Source organism: Athene noctua, chromosome 6 (genome assembly GCF_965140245.1).
Source record: "Athene noctua chromosome 6, bAthNoc1.hap1.1, whole genome shotgun sequence".
NCBI lineage: Eukaryota > Metazoa > Chordata > Aves > Strigiformes > Strigidae > Athene > Athene noctua.
The window spans coordinates 9,335,104-9,356,778 of record NC_134042.1 but is presented as its reverse complement, the minus strand read 5'-3'; the positions used below and the strand labels follow the sequence as shown (position 1 = coordinate 9,356,778).

Here is a 21,675-nt window from a genome sequence, read left to right as displayed (position 1 = left end):
GCAAATACTGATCTAATTGCTCTTTAATTGCTGTCATGAGCTGTTACTAGATCTCTGAAGAAGCAGGAGATTGAATGGGGGAAGGCAAAAACTTAAACTTGGTTCTAATTCTTCTACCTCTTGCTTCAAACCAACAAAACTTTGTCTTCCAGAAGCAAGCCGTTTTCCTCTTAATGTCTCACTGTAACTATGGCCTTGCTGAAAATAAGTAACCAAGTAAAGGAGACTCTAGAAGCCTCTGCAGGATATTTTCATCAGTCTGGTCTCCCTGTGTGGCAGTAGAAACCAGAAATCTTAGAAAGTGCTCAGATATATTTTTTTTAAAGCGGACAGAAACTTTGATGTATCACTAGGATGCAGCTTCAGCCATTTCAGAAGCCCTGCATATGTTCCTTGTACTGGTCTGCTTGGCTACTCTTTTGAAAATTTTATGGTTTTGATGGAGGTCTTCATATTGCATACCTGGCTAGCTCCTTTGCAGAACTGTGAGAAAGCTGTGTAATAAATTGCAATCTTAAGAGATGTTCTCCAGCCTAGAGAATAGGAGAAAAACCCCAGGGTATGGACAAGTTACTGAAAGGTGTGCTAAGGTCATGGTCTGGTAGCCTCTCAGTTACTCTCTAGTCATTGCATATGTTTTTACTCCTTTGTAAACACAGTTTACTTTCTCCACCTTCACTGAGGGGTAGAATAGTCTCTGTTACAGAGGAAGAACATAATGTTTGGTTACCACTGAATAGCAGAAGTTCCTCAAAGTCATACTTCTAGGTTACCTTGTGGTAACTTGCTCCTGTGCCTGTGTCTGTAACTGAACAGTGAGTTCCTTAAAAAGTTTTGGATAATGCTGTTTAGAAAGAAAACAGATAAAGTAGTTCTTCAAACAGAAGGCAAAAGGTTCCACTTGATCATCCCAGCTTTCTTGTTCCTCTCCAGTTTATCTACACCAAGATATTTGCAGAATATGTTGGATCAGTTGCTGTTGCAAAACAGTGTTTTCAGTAATACTAAAATGAAGAAACGGGAGCTTTACTTCTTGTGTCTGTATTTTGTCTGTTGTTCAGAGGAGATAATTTATAAAAGTAAAAGTATTGCTTCTCAGAGAAGATAATTCATAGTGCTGTCACTTAGGAACCTGCAGTGACTGTAATTGAAGATCTGCTAAAACCATGCCACGAAGTGGGGTTTTGTGTGTGTGAGGAATAAGCTTTCTTTCAGTTTATTAATTCATAATTAATGCTTACTGACTACTATGATTTTCCTTTTTTGGTAAATCATATACATACTTTTTTTTGGGTGTGTTTTTAGAGGTATTTGGCGCGCTAATGAACAAAATTCCCCAACTCTGTACCTGGAATGTGAAGGACTGGGAAAAAAGCAGTTGTGTTGCTAGACTTTGAACGTGATTGATGCTGACAGTTACAGTGACTTTATGTAACTTTTGGTTGTGAAGTAATGAGAGAGCAATCAAGAAAATGATAAAATTTTGCTGAGAATTACAGTTAGTAAATCTCTTACACTTTTATACAAACAAAATCTAAACTTTATGCTGCAGAACTTAAAGATTTTAGTACAATAGTAATAATTCTTTGAATTCTGTGATAGCCTTCGGATGTAAACATGAACCTTACTCTAAATATGTTCCAAAAAGCAATCAAATATATATTTTTAAATATAACATTTTATTAATGCTTTCATTGGTATGCTCAGTAAACTTGTAGTACAGGCTGAGTATCTCCGGTTTTAGAATTGTTGAGAACTTTCTGTTTCAGAAAATTTCTGTTTTCAGATGGTTTTCACATGTAGGTGGGGAACATTGTGATATGGAACCTCATTAATTTTAAAGATTTTTCTTTTCCTCTCATGAATTCAGTGTAGTGAGAATGGTGGGATTGGAAAAAAACAATTTTACAATGCTTACTGAATTCTGGATCTTTACTAAACATACTTATGGGCAAATAGTAATGCTGCACTACAGTATCAGTTGTGCCAGGAGGGTTTTTCTATTATAAAATGGACAGAGAAAGTAGCTGGAGGAGACATGGGTATTGAGATTAAATGGTGAAGATACACACGATAAACGGAACTGTATGAAGTAAGTGAAAGAAACAATAAGATTTACAAGAAGCACTTCTGCTATTGCAAATTGCAATTCTATAGAACAGCAGTTCTACATCTTCACAGAAAAAGTGTTGGAGTCACAGTCGTCGGGGGCTGTGAAGGTTGTTCTTGCTCTAGGCCACTTCCAGGTTTGGGAGGGTGAGGTACATTCTATCAAATTGGATTTCTCTTGATATTACCCCTTCTTTAGTTATTCTGTTTATCAGACAGCTAAAGTTCAAGTTGTGGGGTTTTTTTGGGTCATGTTTTGCTCTACAGAATTGCTGAGTAAAGCTCTTTTCCCAAGCACTGTAGGGATCCCAGGGATTTGCCTAAGCAATACTTTTGCCTCGAACCATTTCATGAATACCTCTTTGCCAATGATACGCTGCTTTGTTCGTCTGTGGTCTTTCTTGAGATCCTATTGTACATTTTGTGTGTTTTTCAGCACTCTCTGCTTTTGTGGACTTGTGGTTGTGGTTTTATACTCATGAAGAGAGTGAAGAGATGTGTGGGTGGCCATGACTGCACAGAACACTGAGGCTTTTGGGGAATGTGATTAAGGTCACGAAGTGGCTTGGATGTGTTTGGTATTCTTGATTGTGCTTTTGACACTGTTGCTTTTCTTGATCATAGGTTGGACTTGCTAGACGGTTCCAAGCAGTTTCCCTTCCCGGAGGCAGTCAATCACAGCTGATTGGATAACTGACTACTGGATCAATGAGCAGAAATTCACTGAGATGACATAGGGAGGGGCGTCAAGGACAATGGTACAGAAAAAGAAAATCTGCTCTCGGTTACTAGACTATCTTGTGATCATTGGAGCCAGGTAAGGTGAAAGAGTCTTGGCACTGCTTTTGCTTGCACAGTAGAGTGGGGATAAATAGCCTAGCATCCCTGACAAAGCTTGGTGCTGAGGAAGAGCTGTCTGGAATGTGTGCAGAATGCTGCTGTAACAGGAGCATCTGCTTGGGCTGGGGCACTTTTTGAAAGATGCTAACGCAGCCAGAGTTTTTTAACTTGAGGTCTTTAGACTCCTTTTCAAGGGTCTGCAAAGGGTGACTAAGAAAAGCCAATTTATTTATGACTCTCTGGTAGCCTCTGTGTTTGAACTTCTCTGCTTCCACTGGCATCAGGATAGGGGGATTCACAATTGAAAGCTGCATGCAAGTAAAATATGGGGTTGCTTTTCTAGCTTTTGAAGTGTAGTCTGTAAACTCATTTTCAAAAAAAATTATCTGGACTTGACTTACTTGGCTCTTTCTTCCTCTAATACTCATTCATCCTCCTAGGAATGACATGAATATTTTCTTTTTTTGAAGTCTTTATTAACTATCATTAGATAAAATGTTATGCTTATTTACCTAAGGCATATATGAAATGTGGGGTTGAAATGTGTGCTGTTTGTCAAATACACAGGTGCTCAGTAAATGTTGTTTTTCTTCGTTCAGAGTTTATGCAGTAGCTTTCTGCCAGTCTTATTTAATGGGTTTATTTCTTTCATTTCTAAATATCAGTGGTTTATGTGTATCAGCCTGTTACTTTACCTCCCACTTTCAGAATACTTTAAGTGCAGTATATAAATAGCCTAAGTGGGGGCAGTGACATAATCCTAATCAGTAATTATTTTGATTATTATATTTTACGGGCAGAATAATTTAATGCTTTAATTACTTCTTACTGTCTGTAGAAAAATAACTAAGTTTTCCATATGTGTGTCACTGGCTAGGAAAAGGAGGAAGAAGTGTTAAGTTGCCTCCTGTTGTGTTGCTTATGGTGTCTGATGTTCTCACTTAGAAATTTGCTAGCATCATTTCTGGACTCCTGCAGTTCTCTTGCTTTTTGCTGAGCAGTGGTAGCTAGATTGCTAATGCTCAGAGGTCTGTTGTCTCATTAGGCACTTCAACAAATGCCTGTGATAAGACATGGAGCTGGCTGAAGTAGCTTCTACTGCAGAGTCTTTAGGAGCTCCATGTGGCCTTTACCATTAGATCTTGTTATCCACCGTGCACAAATAGCAATGCCTTTCGGAAGTATTCCCTTTTATTAGGTGCAGATTTTCTAAACATTTGAGAAGACCCTGTAGCTAATATGACTGCAAAGGCATGAACTGATGATACAGTCACTAGTACTTTGATGGCATTTTTTTTAAACCGTTTACTGCCAAAATAGTACCAGCATTATTTGACATTTTTTTCTTCAGCAGATGATGCATTAGTTGTGTCCATTAATATTTAAAAGCTTTTTAGGGTTTATTTTTTCATACAGTATTTCAGTACTTAACTGTAAAAGCAGTATAAATTTTGTTACCAATTTATGCTTTATTACTAACACATTTTTACTTTAATAAAGTATTAGTTTGGGAGAATCAGTCAGCAGAGCTATTTACACCAGTGATTTTCTTTTGTAAATAACAAACATTCTATTACTACTTGTTTGGGTTTTCTCACCTCTCAGAGAAAGGCAAGTGTAATTTGTATTTTGTAATGGGCAAATCTAAAGTATCAAAGTGAGAAAAAGTCTTATATGAGATCCCATAGGAGAGTGGTGGTGGAGCCAGGTCTCTTACATCCCATTTAGTAAACTTGATACTAAATGCTAATTACTTTTGTAAATGGTGAGAGATCAGGCTTTATAGCAAAGGAGTCAAACCAAAGAGAGCTTGTTCTGTGGACATACTTTTCTTCCTTCACTATGTGGATCTCATACTATTTCTCTGGCAGTTATTTAGTAATTTTCATGGAAAAGTAGTGGTAGGGAAACAGTTAATAGCTTGAAAGAATCTGTTCTTCCGATAGAAAATTAGGAATAAACAGTATTGCCTTTCTGTCTTTGTGTTCTATTAGTGATATGTGGTACAAAGGTTGGTGACCCACACTGTTAAATGGGTCTGCATGTTACTACCCAGCTTTTATAGTAACTTACACTTCAAATCCATCTTGAAAATCAAACACAGAAATATATGTATCTATGATTGCTGAACTTTTTAATGAAAATTTTATAGGATGGGGTCCATATCATTCCACTATTTTTCTGAGTTTTTTCCAAGCAAATTCTTGTTTTTCTCAGTTAGGAATTGATACTGGATTTTCTCATTTAATTTTTCATTTTGTTCATAAATGGCTGAAATCCAGGGGGTTTTCATCTGACTGTATATTTGGAGAGGGACAGTGTATGCCCTATCTAAGCGTTGCCCAGAGACCTGTGCGGTTAAATTAATTTTGGAAATCAAAGTCAGGGAAACATGACACTGTGATGTTCTCCTGGGAGCAACATACTCCTGAAAGTCCTTTTCTCAGTCAGATTCGAACAGGCTCCTCGTTGGGCCTTGATAATGATGGTACAGACTTTTTTATTTAACCTTTCTGCAGTTGTGGCCTTGTGCTAGTGATTGAGCATTGTGGCTACTGACTGAGAAGTTGCGCTTTCCCTGGAGAGTAGGGGAGAGAAGAAACAAAGATGAATCTGAGCCAACAAGCTCCTGAGACGTTAGTAGAGAGATCCTAAAAATTTTTATTGTCATTAGTCAACTATGTATGTGTTTTTTGTTTGCTTTGTTTGTAGGCAGCCAAGCAGTGATAGTGTTGCTCAGACTCCTGAACTGCTGCGGCGTTACCCCCTAGAAGACCACGTGGACTTTCCTCTACCGCCTGATGTTGTATTCTTCTGCCAGCCAGAAGGATGCCTGAGCGTGCGGCAAAAGCGCATGAGCTTCCGTGATGACACTTCCTTTGTCTTCACACTCACAGACAAGGATACAGGTGTCATTCGCTATGGAATCTGTGTCAACTTCTACCGCTCCTTCCAGAAGCGCGTACCCAAGGAGAAGGGAGAAGGCACAGGGGGACATCGAGCTCGGGAGGGACAGAAAATCCCCAAGTCTGGGGATGTATCTGCACCGCCAGAGGAAGCGGGCACTGAGAGTTCAGAGAGTGGTTCTTCACTGCAGGCCCCAAGTACAGAGTCTACCCCAGATGTGAATCGATCACCACGCAGTAAGCGTCTGACCAAAGGCAGCCATCGCTCTCGGAACAGCACTCTGACTTCTCTGTGCATCCTTAGTCATTATCCCTTCTTTTCCACCTTTCGTGAATGTCTGTACACCCTCAAGAGACTTGTGGACTGCTGTAGTGAGCGATTGTTGGGCAAGAAGTTGGGGATTCCTCGTGGGGTGCAGAGGTATGTTGAGGGGAAAGAAACAACTCTTCTCTTGTGCTGTTTGTGTTCGTGGCTGCAATTGTCTGCATGGTGTGGTTGCAGAAGCAGCCAAACACCAGTGGTTGACCTTTTTGCTGTGTTAACCCAGTATCACAGTAGAAAAAAGAAATTTTTGTTATGATTTCTTTAAAATTCCTCTGTCTGATTCTGTAATCTGGTATGATTTTCATTTTTGATACGCCTAAGGAGGCACTATCCTGCTAACAACTGACCAAGCAAGATCTTTTCTGAAGCTGAGCACTGATGCTGTTATTGCTTTGGCATATATGCTCCGTGGCAGTGTATGTCACGACTGATTCTCTGGCAAATTAGAAACAGCCAAGAAATAACAGAATTGCCACTTGGGACAAGAGGGAAATGAATGTGTCCTTAATGAGCTTATGAAATGCTCTGAACTTCAGCGTGGGAGAGAAAAGACTAGAGAAGTTGGAACGGCTGAAATAGCTCAAAGTACAATATTTGAAGGGGAGAGGGAGGAGAGGTAGAAAACAAAGGAGTTGTCTAGGAAGCATGTGGGAATGGGGGTTGGCAACAGCAAATTAACAGGAACTTGGTGTATTTTTAATGCAATGTAGTAATCTTACATATCTGCTGTTACAATGTTGGGTATGGAACAAAAGCTCTTGCACTGGTAGGGTACGGAAGGAACATTGTCTTTATGTATATCAGTCATGGATGTATGTTTGTGCTATTGTGCCTGACACCTACATTTCAGGATGATATTCTCCTTTCCAATACGGTAAGTGAAAAGAGAAAATATAAAATGAATCTCTGGAGAAAGAGATTATCTCAATAGTAAGAGGGATGGAGCTGTGAGATAGCTCATAATGTGAGTTAAATAGCTTGGTACACTCCAAATTAAACTTGTCAAAAGCAAAAAATGACAGGACATTGATCATTTTCATCTTTATAAGCCTTTACGTTTTGTACGAAAGGGGAAGTCTGTCCTGTTCACAGAGCAGTAGACTCCTTCTTGGTTTACTACCCTGGGATAGTTCTAGGAGAATGTCCTAGGCTTATGACTGAATCCTACTTTAGCAGATTTGTCACTTGAATCCACTGGCTGTTGGGGAAAAAATGATTCTGTTGGAACAAACTTTTTTCTCCCCCCAGCCCTGCAATGGAAGTATGTATTAAAGGAGCTTATTTTGTCACTTGGTTTAGTCTGATAATTACTGAGGCAGAAGAAAGCTAAATTTCATTATTTTCTTCAACTCTGTGAGCTCATCTGAATCCTTTCAAAATTCTAAAGTATTATCTGGTGCTGAAGTATTCCAGTGTTTGAATGGCATGTGGTATTTGAAAAATTTGCTCTTGCTGGACATAATTCTTAAAGAAAAGAACTGAGTGACAGATGAGGAGGGCACGAGAAGGAATGCTTAGCATACATCTCTGGGAAAAGTAAAGCAGCAAATTTGAATTACCATGTGGTTTGCAGGCTGTGACCTGGAAAAGTAGAATAGTTTTGAAGAGGTGGCAGAATAAAGGTGAAACTGAATCCTTACAGCAAAAGGTTGAGCATGCCCATTAACAACCTAATGTCCTGTGTATTACAAGTAACTGAAGGAAGAGTGGTGGATGACAAGCATCACAGTTCCTGAGAGGTGTATCACTTACTCAGCATCATCTCAAATTGCCCTTCTTTTGACCCCTCCAAATTTCTCTAATTTTTCTCCTTTCTGAAGCCTCCATGTGTCATAATCTTTTTCCTTTTTTTTTTTTTTTTTTTTTTTTAAAGTTGTGAACTGTAAGGTAAAACCCCTAATCTGAACCAATACCATTCTAAGGTATCACAGTAACTGAAGATATTTATCAGACTGAAGTTTTTTGCAGAATGGCTACAGCAGGTTTGCAGCCTTCACTGAAGTGGACAAGCCACTTTGCTTCCCTTGTCAGATGTGGTTTCAGGTTTTCAAGCTCTGAAGGCTTTGAGCTATGCTGTACATGTGTTTTGGACAGCCTGTCTGTGAGCCACAAGTTTGCAGATTGCTAGCTTCAGGCATGGAAAAATTGCTGCTTATTTTGCTAACATACCTAAATACTTTCTAGAAATTTCTATTCTCCACTGAAATGCATCCATTTCTGCCATGGGTTATTCAGCTCTTAAGGATGATACAATGCAGTTTAAGATAGGATGAAGGAGAGTATTTTATCATGCCAAAACATCTGGGAGATCTTGGTGTGGCATATTTTTATTATCTTAGGTGTAGTTCCTATTCTTGCAAAGGTTTGTAGAACTGCTGGAAGCAGCATCCTAACAGCTGGTCAGTCCGCTGCAATTCTGGACAAGATATGAGAGTATCCTATGTGCGTGCTGAATTTTAAGCATGAGGGCTGTGAGACATCTTCAGAAATCTGGACCTAGCTGAACCCTTGGATGAATGAATGAATGAACTCTCAGGTGGAAGTGATGTACTTGTGTTGATTCTTGCCACAGAAAGATTTATGCTTCCCCACGGTGTTTGTTTCAGTAAGCTTCAAACCCTCCCTTCCATTCCTCTGTGTGACCAGATGTTTGTTAGCTGCATCTTTTAATTCTTGGTGGATCTTGCCTTTTCCCTGGAAGAGCCTTGCGGAATGGCTGTCAGGTGAAGCTCTTGGAGTATTAACCTTGTTGTTCTCCCTGGACAGGGATACCATGTGGCGGATTTTCACGGGCTCGCTCCTGGTGGAGGAAAAGTCTAGCGCATTGCTACACGACTTGCGGGAGATTGAGGCCTGGATATACCGGCTGCTCCGTTCACCAATGCCTGTTGCTGGTCAGAAGCGGGTGGATGTGGAAGTCTTGCCGCATGAGTTGCAGCCAGCTTTGACCTTTGCTCTTCCTGATCCATCCCGCTTCACCTTAGTGGATTTTCCATTACATCTGCCTTTGGAGTTGTTGGGAGTGGATGCTTGCCTGCAGGTGCTGACCTGCATCCTTCTGGAGCACAAGGTAAGAAGGGAAGAGTTGATCTTTGATAGGTATGTAGGAAGCTCTGCCCTTTTCAAAACCAGGGTAGGCTGGCTGTGTAGAACATCTGACCCCTGCACTGCCTGGAATCAATTTGTCTGGAGGGGGGAAGGAATAGCTCCTTCCAAGGTTTCTGTTTTGAAAAGTTTTGCTCTCACTCAAAAAAAGCGCCTGAAGCTTCTTTTCAGTCAGATTAATGGAGGGTCATCCAGTTCACAGCCATCAAATTAGAGGCCTGCAGGCTGTGATCTTTGTATAACCCTGGGGGCGAGTATTAGAAGTGAATGGTTGCTGCAGCACTAACGTGAGGTTCTTTGGTTGCAGGTTGTATTGCAGTCCCGAGATTACAATGCTCTCTCGATGTCTGTGATGGCCTTTGTGGCTATGATCTACCCATTAGAGTACATGTTCCCAGTCATCCCTCTGCTTCCCACCTGCATGGCCTCTGCAGAACAGGTACATGTTTTTCCTTTATTGGTCTTTTGCAAAGTATGTTTCTGTGATGTCTGAAACTTGTATGGGAGTAGTCCTTGTTTTCTTCCCTGCTGTTTTCTCAGGGATTATAGAACATTCTTTGAGCACCACTATTTAAATTGTAGGTAACACTTAGGATATCTTGAAAGCATGCTTAGTAAGATTCAAAGCAGTAGTTTGCAGTAGCTTACAAGCAATGGACTGAGAGGCCACAGATCCACAATATTATGACGAGTATTTACCCCCCCATCCTCCCCCCAGCTGAGTACTGGGGTTTGTTGGGGAGGGTCCAGAGTGATACTAAGGATGCTTGAGGGCTCTTGATTCAGAGTTCAGAAACTATTGCCTGCAATTTATTCTCCTCAGAAATATGAAGTGTTGAATTACTTCAGCTGGGAACCTGGGTTTTGCCAATAGTCAGCTCTCTGCAGGAGCTCATTATTTTGCTTGGAAAGATAGAATTCAGGCCATCTCACTACTTCAGTGCTATCCTGCAACTGATGCTGCAGGTTTGTTCTTGCACCACACTTGGAGGTGACCAGCTGTTCTAGATTTAAAGAATAAATTAGCCTCCCAGGCCACTTGTATGAAGCTGCTATGTGCTTATTGATTTAAACCTTTTCTCCCTGCTGCTTCCTTTATCACAAACAACGTGAATTTCCCCTTAGGTTTTCCACATACATTTGAAAAAATGTGTCTATTTCTTCTGCTACCTAGAGATGTTATTGTTTTGAAACCCAGCTACCATTACAAGGGTAAGGCTAAAGCCCTTGCATGGGTAAAGCCTTATTTACAATTGCACAGACTCAGTCTGAGCTGAGTGTATTAATCTGTGACTTGCTGCTTCTCTAAGTTAGGCTACTGTTCTGAACGTCTTTTTTCTTGGTCCATGATAGATGTGACAAGGTGTCAGACAAGCTAAGTTTTTTCCAAAGAGCCATGCAGCCATATAAATTACATCCCTGGGAGTGGGGGGACACAGGAGGTGGAAATTTATTTTCTTATAGATTAAAGTAGAAGCTCTGTGAGCAGGAGCTTTTTTTTTTTTTTTTAATGTTTCTATTGTATGGAATTAGTTACCAATTTATCAATGCCTTGTGTGTTGTCTCCTCTGCTATTAACATATTGTAGTTAATTAATAAATATTTTGGAAGAATATGGTGATATCAAATGCAGATCTTGTCCTTGTTAAAGTCTCTCTTTCTCTCAGTTGCTTCTAGCCCCTACACCTTACATCATTGGTGTTCCAGCAAGTTTCTTCCTTTACAAACTGGATTTTAAAATGCCTGATGATGTATGGCTTATTGACCTGGATACCAATAGGGTAAGTGGTGCCCATAAGGACTTGTGGCTTTGTTTCCAAGTAACTGTGCACTTTCTTCAGTGTACCCACTGAGAATTTAAGAATACCTGGCCTCAGTCTGCCTTTGCCACTCCTGTCTTTAACTTCACGATTCTGTTCATTTTTGTGTCTCACGGTCCCCAGTTCTTTTCCTTCCTCATAAGACCTTTTTCAGTTAATCCATCTGGGCATAACATTAGAAGATAAATCCTCAAAAAAAATGATAAAGATGTTGTTTGAGTAATTGTGACCTTATCTCTTATAGTCCTACCTAAGAAACCCAGTCTGTTAAGAGCCTTCTGGCAGCATTGGTTGTCATGATTCAAATGGAACTATATATCCTGCTTTCTACTGGGGCATGAGCATGGCTAATTTAAGGGAAATGTATATAACATCTTCTACTTCATGGAAATTCCAAAGGATGAGTGTGGGTTTGTTCAGATTTCTCTTTTTTGTGGTAAATGATAAAGTAACTCCTCCGCTGTTTGTGATATTGTAAACAATAACAACCATAAAGAAGTGAAAATTAGAGTATTGATGCAGGTGTCTGGTGTGGGGGTTGTGTTGTGGGTTTTTTGAATTTATTATTTTATTTCATGGCTTTTATTCCTCTGTCTCTGGCATGATGGAGATTCAGGAGATTCTGGTTTGGAAATTACTACACCTGGGGAATTTTGAGTCTGTTGCTGTGCTTAATTCCAGGTGATCGTTCCTACAAATGCAGAATCTTTGCCAGCACTGCCAGAACCAGAAGCTTCAGAGCTGAAAAAGCATTTGAAACAGGTAATAAGCACTCTGGGGAAAGGACTCAGATTCAGTAGAACATAGCACATGCGGTCTTGCAGCACTCTTCTGCTATGCTGGACAAGAATGCAAGTCAGCAAATGTAAAGCAAAATGTGTTGAAAGCAGGTGTTTATTCTGGCTCATCAAACGGATGTGAAAATGTATCAGACTACTAGAATACTGTTCAAGAAAGTGCCCCTTGGTCAGTCATGGAGAGGTTTCCTTCTCTGAATGTGAGGTGGGCTAATCAATAGGGTGGTTGATTAAACAAAGTTATAGGCATGTCTTTGAGATCCCTGAGCTGTATGACTTCCTAACAGTGTCTTCTAACTAAGCTAAATCCGAGACTTTCATCTTGTTTCAGATCTCTCTGTAGTTTCTCCAGAGGACTTCACTGTGACTTTTGTTACCCGTTTCATCTTTTGCTGTCTCTGCTGTTTCCACCTTTGTCGCTTGTAGGGGAAGCACAGGACTAGGAATTTTCTGTTAACCTGTTTAAGGTGCCTCTTTCAGTTAGTTGGCCCCATGTTAGAATACAGCAGCATTTTGAGCCTGAAAAGCAGTATCAGTTGATACAGATGTTAAGTGGTAGGTATCCAGCTGCTGCTTTTCTATCTTAATGGAGAGAGTTAATTTGGAAAAGTGAGTGGTCACTGAGGCTTGTAACTTCAGTTAATTTCTGAAGGTGAGGGATAATTTGAAATTCTCCTGGATGCAACAAATGGTTTCTGTTTTTACTGTTACTTTAGCAGACAGTTACAACTGTCTGTTGTTTGGGGCTAACTTGTTTCCAGTCGGTGCAGAAAGTTCCGTATTCTTCCTTTACATTTGCCATGTGGGCTTTAAACTCTGACTTGATCCATCAAGCTATGATCATCTTTGTTTCCCCTCCATTCACAGATCTGTGTGTGAGGTCTCAGTCTCTCCTCTCAGGTCCTGCTAAGCCATTAATCAGCTTGGGTCATCCTGGCTGATCGTGTCAAGCAGGTTTTATCTCTTTATTTCTGTTTTCCTTATGCACGCTGCATGCAGTATCTAAAGGTAAAGTGTGTTACTAATGTGATGAGGTCTGCTCTTTTTCTCTCCTTGTAGACCAGGAGAGCAAAGTGTGTAACCTCTGTGATACCCCAGTACCTGCTGTCAGCGCAGATGGAAGCGATGTGTTGCTTGGAGTTTCGTTAGATCCACCTTTCCCCTGCTTCTGCCTCACCCCCTTGCAATTTCAGGCACTGTTCAGCAAAACTCTCTCACTAGTTGGATATGACAAGAACAAATTGCAATTTCCTTCAAGACATTTTAAAAATTCTCAGTGTTCACCCAAATTCAGGTTACGTCCCTATGTATTCCTATAGGCATTATCATTAAGGTTTGACCATTGGCGAGGGAGAGTGCTACTGGTTGCAGTACAAAGTAGAGAGACTAAATTATGGCCCACATCATTAAGGTGAATGCTTTTGTGTGCCTTTGGGTCTTAGTGTCAATGAATATAATTCAGGATATCTGCTTTTCAACTGCAATAGAAAGTTCAATTAAGGACAGCAGCCTTCCCACTTTCCAAAGTGGCCAGATGTGAATGTTTGGGGGTGGGGCAGTTATAAGTCTCTCCCAAGATGTGTCTATTTTGTGGTCCCTTTTATTTCCTCTTATTTGTGATATTTTGTAGTAATAGATATTTTTTTTTTCCTTCCATCTGTTTCTCTGTGGTCATGTGTCCGTCTTGGCTCTGATGGGCTGCTGGTGTTATCATATGATCTTCCATCTTGCCTCCAGTGTCTGGTTAGCATGACTGCAATCACTCAGAAACAGCTGCTCACTCCTGACAACAAGGTTCTTTATTTTATTCTTTTCCCCTCAATTTTCCATTTTACCCTTTTCCTTTGGAGTTTTGGTTTTTGTTTTCTTTTATAAATTTATTTATTTTTGAAATAAAAAGGTGAAAACTCAGGGGCAAATGGGAGAAATGAGGAAGATTTAGGATAGGTCTGGATGTCCAGGACTTATTTACCACTTGTGCTGCTCCAGTGCATATCCTTGAAGATGTTATGAGGGTTGAAGAGGATGGTAGCTTTATAGAGAGAAGAAGACCTTGTTCAGATGGGAAGTGGAGGTTTGCAGGGGTACAGGCAGATGCCTGTGTTAAGGTGTCTCCACTTTGTCCTGGGATATCAAACTCACTGGTTGAATGGCCAAGTTGCAAGGCAGGTTTCAAGGCCACTAGATCCCAAGATGTTTTCAAATTGCACATAGGAATAACTGCAATAAGTTGTACACAGTGCCATACTACTAGTGGTCCAATTTGGACTATCTGTTTTCATGTCATGAGTGATCTATCAAAGTGGACTTCTGTGCTACCCCTTGCCTGACTCCAGGACTGTTTCATCATTAAGGAGATCATTTTGACAATCCACATAAAGGAGGGCCTGGAGATATTTGTTGACTCAGTGTAGGAGATGGTTTAAGACAAACTAATGGAGCACGCACAGTTGTTGCAATTGCCTAGAGGGCAGGGTAGCTCTGATCTCTCTTTTGTCCCTTGAATAATTTTTCTTGCTGAATGTGTGCATAATGTTGTCCTTCGTTAGGCACTGGCCAGCATGAGTCTGAATACTCAGCCCATTCTTAATCTAGAGAAGTTCCACGAGGGGCAAGAGGTGCCACTGCTGCTGGGAAGACCGCAGAATGATTTGCAGTCTACTCCTTCCACAGAATTCAACCCTCTGATCTACGGAAATGATGTGGACTCTGTGGATGTGGCTACCAGGTGAGGCTGAACGGGAAGGTGTTGTTGAGTCTTCATAAAGTTTGCACTTGAAGGCAGCACAGACACTTCTCTGGGTCCTGTGGTGGAAGCAGCATTTTTCAGGTTCTACAGCAAATTCTACTTTACATCATGGGGAAAAAAAAGAGCAGAAATTACAGTGTTTATCTCAATCTATTAACTACATGAACATAACTCTGTATCTTGAGGGGGTGTTTTGTTTCTTGCATTTTCATATAGATTATCCAGTTTACCCGGACTTGTCAGTTTGATGTTGTATTCTCAACTTAAATCACAAGCCTTCAACTAAAAAAAAGCTGGAGACAGTTGTTGCCTCAGCTAGCGAGTATGACAACAATGTCCCTCATTGAGTGTGTCTTGGTGTTGAGGTGGTGAATTAAAACAAAGTGATTTCTTGTGGTTTTGTTTTTTTTTTTTTTCTTTAAAGACAGCTGTTTTCTAAGAAGAATTAGTTTTCGTACTGGGTTGCCATTCCTCAAAGGTTTGAAACATTGCCTACTGCATACCTTTTAAAGGCTCTCTGTCTTCTTTTCTGTGGTGTTATTGCTTTTATCTGATACATTGTCCTCTGTTTCGTTTTAGGGTTGCTATGGTGAGGTTCTTCAACTCGCCAAATGTTTTGCAAGGTTTCCAGATGCATACTCGAACTCTTCGTCTCTTCCCACGACCGGTGGTGGCCTTTCAGGCAAATTCTTTTCTTGCCTCTAGGCCAAAGCAAACACCTTTTGCAGATAAGCTTTCCAGGACACAGGCAGTAGAATACTTTGGAGAATGGTCACTCAACCCTACTAACTATGCTTTCCAAAGAATTCATAACAGTAAGTTTTGGTCTTGCCTTTCCTGCACTTGGATGTAATGCAGGAACTTCAGAAGCAGAGAGATTCTAGGGAAGGACTTAGTTTTACATCATATTACTCCTTCTGGGGAGGGAAATGCAGTTCAAAGAACATTTTTCTATTTTTATATGTTATCATGTGTTTCTATCAAGTTAGCCCTGCTATTAGCCACTCCAATTAATTTTACCTCGTCTTTGGTTATGGAGAAGTCTTGTAGGCATCTTAGAGTAGGGACTGTACCTTCCTTTGTGCAAGACTTAGTAGAGGTAGCCTCAATGCGAATGAAGCATTTGACACCAATAAATTAGTTCAATTAACTCTCCCCTTGTTTTTTGTGCAGATATGTTTGACCCAGCGCTGATTGGTGACAAACCAAAGTGGTATGCTCACCAGCTGCAGCCCATCCACTATCGTGTCTATGACAGTAATTCACAACTGGCCGAAGCACTGAATGTCCCAGCAGAGAAAGAAACAGATTCTGATCTCACTGATGACAGGTTAGTAGGGAGTATGACCCTAGTCATATGATAGTTACTTCAGATTGCTGGCCTCTCCTACTTCTTGTTTGCAGCCTTTTCCTGTAGCCTGCCAGGCTGCTGTTTCATTTCTTCTGTCTGGGCAGAATACTGACACTGAAGTAAATTTTCTCACTCCTTACAGCAACCTCTTATAACCCTTTGCTAGTGTCTTCTCAAGCCTTCATTTAATGTGAATCTCCATTTTTATTTTCCTGTTTTCTTCTGCTACCTGTGTACCACTTGACATTTGGTATTTCCTCCCACCCTAATGCTTTTTTCTTCCATGCTGTCCTTTTTCCGGTTATTTTTATTGCAGTACTACAAGTACTCCCACCCATCCTACCACTCTTTCAAATCTCTACTCAGTGCACATAGTTATGTGAAGCTTGTTAGTACTACCCACTGACTGAGACCTCCTTCTGTGCTCAGTAAAATGAGAGTAAACTTTTTTGCTATAGTAGTCTTGGCCATATTTCCCAGAGTATGGAATGTAGTTTTATTATTCTTCATTCTCTGCTAGCCTGTGAGATCTTTCAGGCTTGGACTTGCACATGTTTTATGTTCTACACAGCACCAGTGGTCCTGTCAGAGTGTGATTTATCATTAACATAAAGAGGGAACGCTCTTACTTGTGATTTCCAGTTCCCTTGAAGTTGTCCTACACACACACATTGAGAACTAATGCACTGCTCCCTGCTCACTTGTGCTTGACCTCATTAACTTTGCTGAGAGCCTTTGAATGTCTTCCCATATTGTCTCCTCACGTACCTCAAAATTATTTCATTTTCTCTGTCCTTTCATGAAGCTGGCTTCTGGGTCTTGCCAGAAATTTGTTTGTAGAGACTGTAATATCTTGATATTTTTAAAAGGCCCATGAAAACAATACTGATTCACATCTTTGAAACATCAGGCCCTCTGTTGCTGTTATGCTGCCATTCATCTCTCTTTCTCACTTTCGTGGCAGTGGCAGTGACAGTGTCGACTATGACGACTCAAGTTCCTCCTACTCCTCCCTTGGTGACTTTGTCAGTGAGATGATGAAATGTGACATTAATGGTGATACCCCAAGTGAGTAACTTTGAGCTTTGCTTTCATGAGGTCCACATAGGTTCCTCTTCCCTATTCATCTGTACTGTGGGAAGAATGCCTCCCATAAGTCCCTGAATCAGAGCAAAGTATTGTTCCATTGTAGTCTTGTTCTGAGGTAAAAGTGTTTTCTGTACTCCTTCAATATCCAGGGGTAGGCTGAAAAAAGTCTTTTCTTCTGCTTATAAACAATGCCCTCCGGAGGACGCTGGAAGGAAGAGGAACAGAAATAGGTGCTGCTGAACAAAACTGGCTAGATCTAGAAACAACCTGCTGCTGCCAGTAGATACTGTGCAATATGGGCAGCAGAGTACGAGCTTTCTTGTGCCCTTGCGTATTGGTTCTCAGTGCTGGCTTTAATGAGTCACTCTGTCCTAGTGGGGACAGGAAAATGCTATCTCTGTGGCTTACACGGAGGCTGCAGCTTCTCTTATGAGAGTGGAAAAATCTCACGTTCTTCAGTAAACTAAATCTAGGAGTGCCAACACATTTCCCGTGTCCCAGAGACAAGAGGTAGTAATCATAAGTTGCAGTGAAAGAAACTGCTTGGACGTAAGGAAAAGATCTTCATGGTTAGTGCAGTTAAACAGGTTTCCAGGATCGCAATAGAATTGTCAAGCTTTGAAGTCTTTCGAAACTCAGTGGGGCAGTGCTCTGAGCAGCTTGCTTTAACTTTGAAGTCACCCTTGTTTTGGTCAGAGAGTTGGAATAGATGACCTCCAAAACCCCTTTACAACTTAAATTTTTATGCAGGTTTATTCTGCTGAGCAGTCCTCACCTGCTAGGGATCTTTAGTTAGATGGGAATAAAGGCTGTGCCTTCCTCAGACAGTGTTCTTTAATGCAAAATTATGTGTTTGCAGATGTTGACCCCCTGACTCACGCAGCCCTTGGTGATGCTAGTGAAGTGGAATTTGATGATTTTCAAGAATATTCAGGGGATCTGGATGAACAGGCCATGGACAGTGAAAACTCTCAAGAGAACAACCAGCCTCGTTCAAGTTCCAGTACTACAGCCAGTAGCAGCCCCAGCACTGTCATCCATGGAGTGAATCATGTGTGTACTGAGATGAGTTCAGCCCCAAGATCAGTATTAGGATATAAAGAATGGGAGAATGCCCTTCTGAGAAGGGCAAAAGCTAATAGGACTGTGAAACCATGCGCAGATTAAACTGCATGCTCTTTCTGGACTTTCTCAGCAAGGTGGAGTTTACTGGTACCCTCTTATGCTAGGATAGAGCATTCCTGTACATAAAAGCTCCCGTGCATTGAAAAATGCAGCATTAACAGAGAGCAGTGGTCCAGGTTGTGACTGCAGGAAATTGCTTTAACAGAGTCTGGAAAGACCTGATGCATTAAGAGGAACAGAGAGTGGGGTGGGGAAACTCAGGAATCTGTAGTCATTTAGGGAGAATGGAAGTTGCTTGCGTAACCACAAAACAGAGTAATAGAGAGCTGTTATCCTATCTGACACTTAACAGTAAGATCAGTTTTACAGGGGGGTATGTTCCAAGAACAATACACAAATACTGCAGTGTATATATAAAATCCTAGATTAGAGCCACAGATAGTGGGGAGGGGTGTGGGGGGGCAGTATCAAACAGCAAGGACCCTGCAGACTTCCCAGTTTGAAATAATTGTTCTTGTCCTGCCCTTCAGTTGTATGTAACGCAAATTAGCGAACAGATCAATGATTTGACTGGTCCACAGGAGTCAGCAGATTCAGCAGAAATGGAAGAGAAATTGGTTGCTGGATTTTCAAACCATCTCCCTTCCTTGCCACTGCAACCGAGCTTTCCTAAAATAAGCTTGGATCGTCGTGAGAGCGACAGCGCAGCTGGCAGCATGAGCTCCTCAGAAGGGGTGGTGAGGAAGCGAGAGTATGACAATCCATACTTTGAACCACAGTATGGTTTTCCTACGGAGGATGAAGATGATGAGCAGGAAGAGAGCTACACCCCGAGATTTAACCAGAATCTCAATGGAAGCAGGCGAGTCCTTGTCTCCTGCCCTGTTCTGCACTGTTGGGGTTTCCGTCTGCTTCATGTAGTTTAACGTTCATGCGTTGAAATGTCTTTTGCACTTGGAACGTTTTGATGATTGCTTCCATTTAATATGGAAATTTAATATGGTTTGAGTAAAGGCACTTGCTCATTTCCCTCAGTTCCTCGCTTTTATGTAAGCAGTAGGAAGAACAGCATTATCATTTCTTCCTAGAAAAGTTCTAGTATATCACCTGCTGATTTCTGGAAACCTTTGAGCTTTTTTTCTTTTTTTTTTTTGGTGAAGCTTTGTCTTTTGCGGGAAAGATACTGTAGTGATTGATGATATTGGGTTTTCTTGTTTTTGCTCTCAAAGCAGACCCTTTTGCCCCCCAAATCCACCAATGCCCTTTTGCAGACAACTTTTCAGCATGCCCTGAAAGGTAATAAAAACCTCCAGCATGCAAAGATGCTTCAATTCTCTTGTTTTTTCTTTTTAGTTCTTTTTTTCTTTCCCACAAGGTAAGGGTAGTGTGGTGAAAACTGATGGGGATTGAGACCAGCACTGATCTCCCACAATCATACAACATGTTGATTTGGGGCAGGAAGGGGGAATGCTAATAACAGTTGTACTTAATTTCTTTAAAGGTCTCAGAAGTTACTCCGTCCAAACAGTTTAAAACTGGCCAATGATTCTGATGCAGATTCAGATTCCAGGGCCAGCTCCCCAAACTCTACTGTCTCCAACAACAGCAGTGAAGGTTTTGGGGGCATCATGTCTTTTGCAAGTATGTACTAATACATTCATTAAGCTGGTTTTATATATTGTATTAGAGTTTGCAGAGAGGTGGAACAGAGGGTTGGCTAGTCAGGAGAATGACTTGGTTGTCAGATTGTTACCAGCTCTCCAGAAGTCATGTTGGGAGCCACGGGACCTATTTCACTTATATTACTGAAAACTACTGCTTCATGTATTTTTCAGTAAGAAGGACTTCGGTTATGTGGTTAAGCCCTTGAGTTATATGGCACTTTAGGGCACAGATCAGAAATTCTTTCAGTTTTATAAATAAAAGTCTGTGCAATTTCATGAAGTTTAAACAAAAATCTTACCAGCAGTGTGCCTTCCATCTTCTGTGTTTAGGTTCTAAATTCAATTTCTTGACTGTGCTCACCTATTTTCAATTATATTTTAATAATAAAATCACCAGGTGTGGAAAACTAATCTAGAGTTTTTTAATGAATGAAAGAAGATACAGCCGGTTGAGTCTTGCACTATAGTGGGGAGTGGTGCAAGAAGTTTGCAGCAGTGGGGAAAGTATATTGGATGTTTCTGGTAAAATTATTGTTACTAAAATAAGACTGTAAAAAAAAAAGAAACAGCAAATTGAAATAGTACAGTGACATTTTAAATTAACATCTTGTAGATCCACGAGCTGATTAACACTCATGAGATGCTTTCAGGCTGTCTGCAGGCTCAACCACATGACGATGCATTATTGTGTTCTTAAGATCTGTCTGTACTAGGAAGAACTTTTGTTTTCTCCTAATAAATGGAAACTTTCTATTTAAAGCATGCTTCTGTGGCAGATTTATAGTGTTTTACAAGGCACAGTGCACAATCCTCACTTCAGAATTACAATTTTTTGGAGATCTTCCCTCATCCTGTTTTCTCATATGGCTCCTACCATTCATTTGCTCATAAAAAGAGGATCAAACTAGAAGATGCAGCTGATGTGAGGTTACCAGTTTAAGTGCAGGAAGACAGGTGGATATTGCTGTTACATTTAAGACTCAAGAAAACCAACAGCAGTGGTTGTAACATGAAAGCTAAGAATTATGTTTTGTACAATATGGAATAGTCTGATTGCAGATGTGGTTGAAATGTCAGTGAGATGGTGTTATGCTTGTGAGACTTCTGGGTAACAAGGAAGAACCTGATCATTAAGGAGCTGGAATAAGAGGATGAATTACAGGAAGTTTAGGAAGTTTGAGTCTGTGCAGTGAGCATTAGGCATTTAATTGTTTTCTTCTTCTGTCATAGGCAGCCTGTACAGAAACCACAGCACAAGTTTCAGTCTATCCAACTTAGCCCTACCAACCAAAGTTGGGAGAGACAAGAATACTCCCTTTCCCAGCCTGAAAGGTAACCATTTTCCCTTTTGTCTTATACAGCCTTACAGTTCTTGTGACTTGGCAGTCTGAGGTCTTACCCCTAAACAGGAATCCTGGGGGAGACACATTTTGGTATTTTGGGTGGTACCTGTCTTAAGTATCAAGACAGTAAATTGTCTCCATATTTCTCAGTCAAACTTCTTCCCACCAACTGGGCTGTGTTGGGATGGGACACTGGCTGGTCTAGCCTGTGTGAACAGATACACTGTGAATGTTGGTTTTGTTTTGTGTTTTGTTTTGTTTTATTTTTAAGTACTTAGTGTAAAGAATGGGAACCAAGAGGTAGGTTCTGCTTTTGTAAAGCTATTATCTCATGATTAGCCTTAGGTAACTCGTTGCCTCTGTAAGTGGGTATAATGCCAAACTCCCATGGAGACTGCAGTTTACATGGGTTTCAAAAGTCTTTTGTTCAAAAGTCTTTTCTGTTCACTGGA

The 21,675-nt window shown here is 40.7% G+C and overlaps 1 protein-coding gene across 13 annotated transcripts in view; it reads left to right on the top strand.

The window, feature by feature from the left end:
• Window positions 1-21,675, top strand: part of MADD (MAP kinase activating death domain) — a 76,586-nt gene that overhangs the window by 11,018 nt on the left and 43,893 nt on the right. For 7 of the 13 annotated variants that reach the window (XR_012633847.1, XM_074909447.1, XM_074909444.1 and 4 more), the window contains exons 2-16: window positions 2,734-2,926; window positions 5,662-6,276; window positions 8,947-9,250; window positions 9,593-9,724; window positions 10,953-11,066; window positions 11,787-11,867; window positions 13,640-13,696; window positions 14,452-14,630; window positions 15,231-15,466; window positions 15,825-15,981; window positions 16,964-17,070; window positions 17,951-18,144; window positions 18,747-19,078; window positions 19,718-19,857; window positions 21,111-21,212. Coding sequence is in view for 12 of the 13 variants with exons in the window: in XM_074909447.1 (XP_074765548.1) it covers window positions 2,865-2,926; window positions 5,662-6,276; window positions 8,947-9,250; window positions 9,593-9,724; window positions 10,953-11,066; window positions 11,787-11,867; window positions 13,640-13,696; window positions 14,452-14,630; window positions 15,231-15,466; window positions 15,825-15,981; window positions 16,964-17,070; window positions 17,951-18,144; window positions 18,747-19,078; window positions 19,718-19,857; window positions 21,111-21,212 (2,812 nt within the window). In the remaining variant the exon portion in view is untranslated. The remainder of the gene's footprint in view (window positions 1-2,733; window positions 2,927-5,661; window positions 6,277-8,946; window positions 9,251-9,592; window positions 9,725-10,952; window positions 11,067-11,786; window positions 11,868-13,639; window positions 13,697-14,451; window positions 14,631-15,230; window positions 15,467-15,824; window positions 15,982-16,963; window positions 17,071-17,950; window positions 18,145-18,746; window positions 19,079-19,717; window positions 19,858-21,110; window positions 21,213-21,675) is intronic. The other 6 variants (XM_074909455.1, XM_074909454.1, XM_074909451.1 and 3 more) reach the window with 2 other exon arrangements.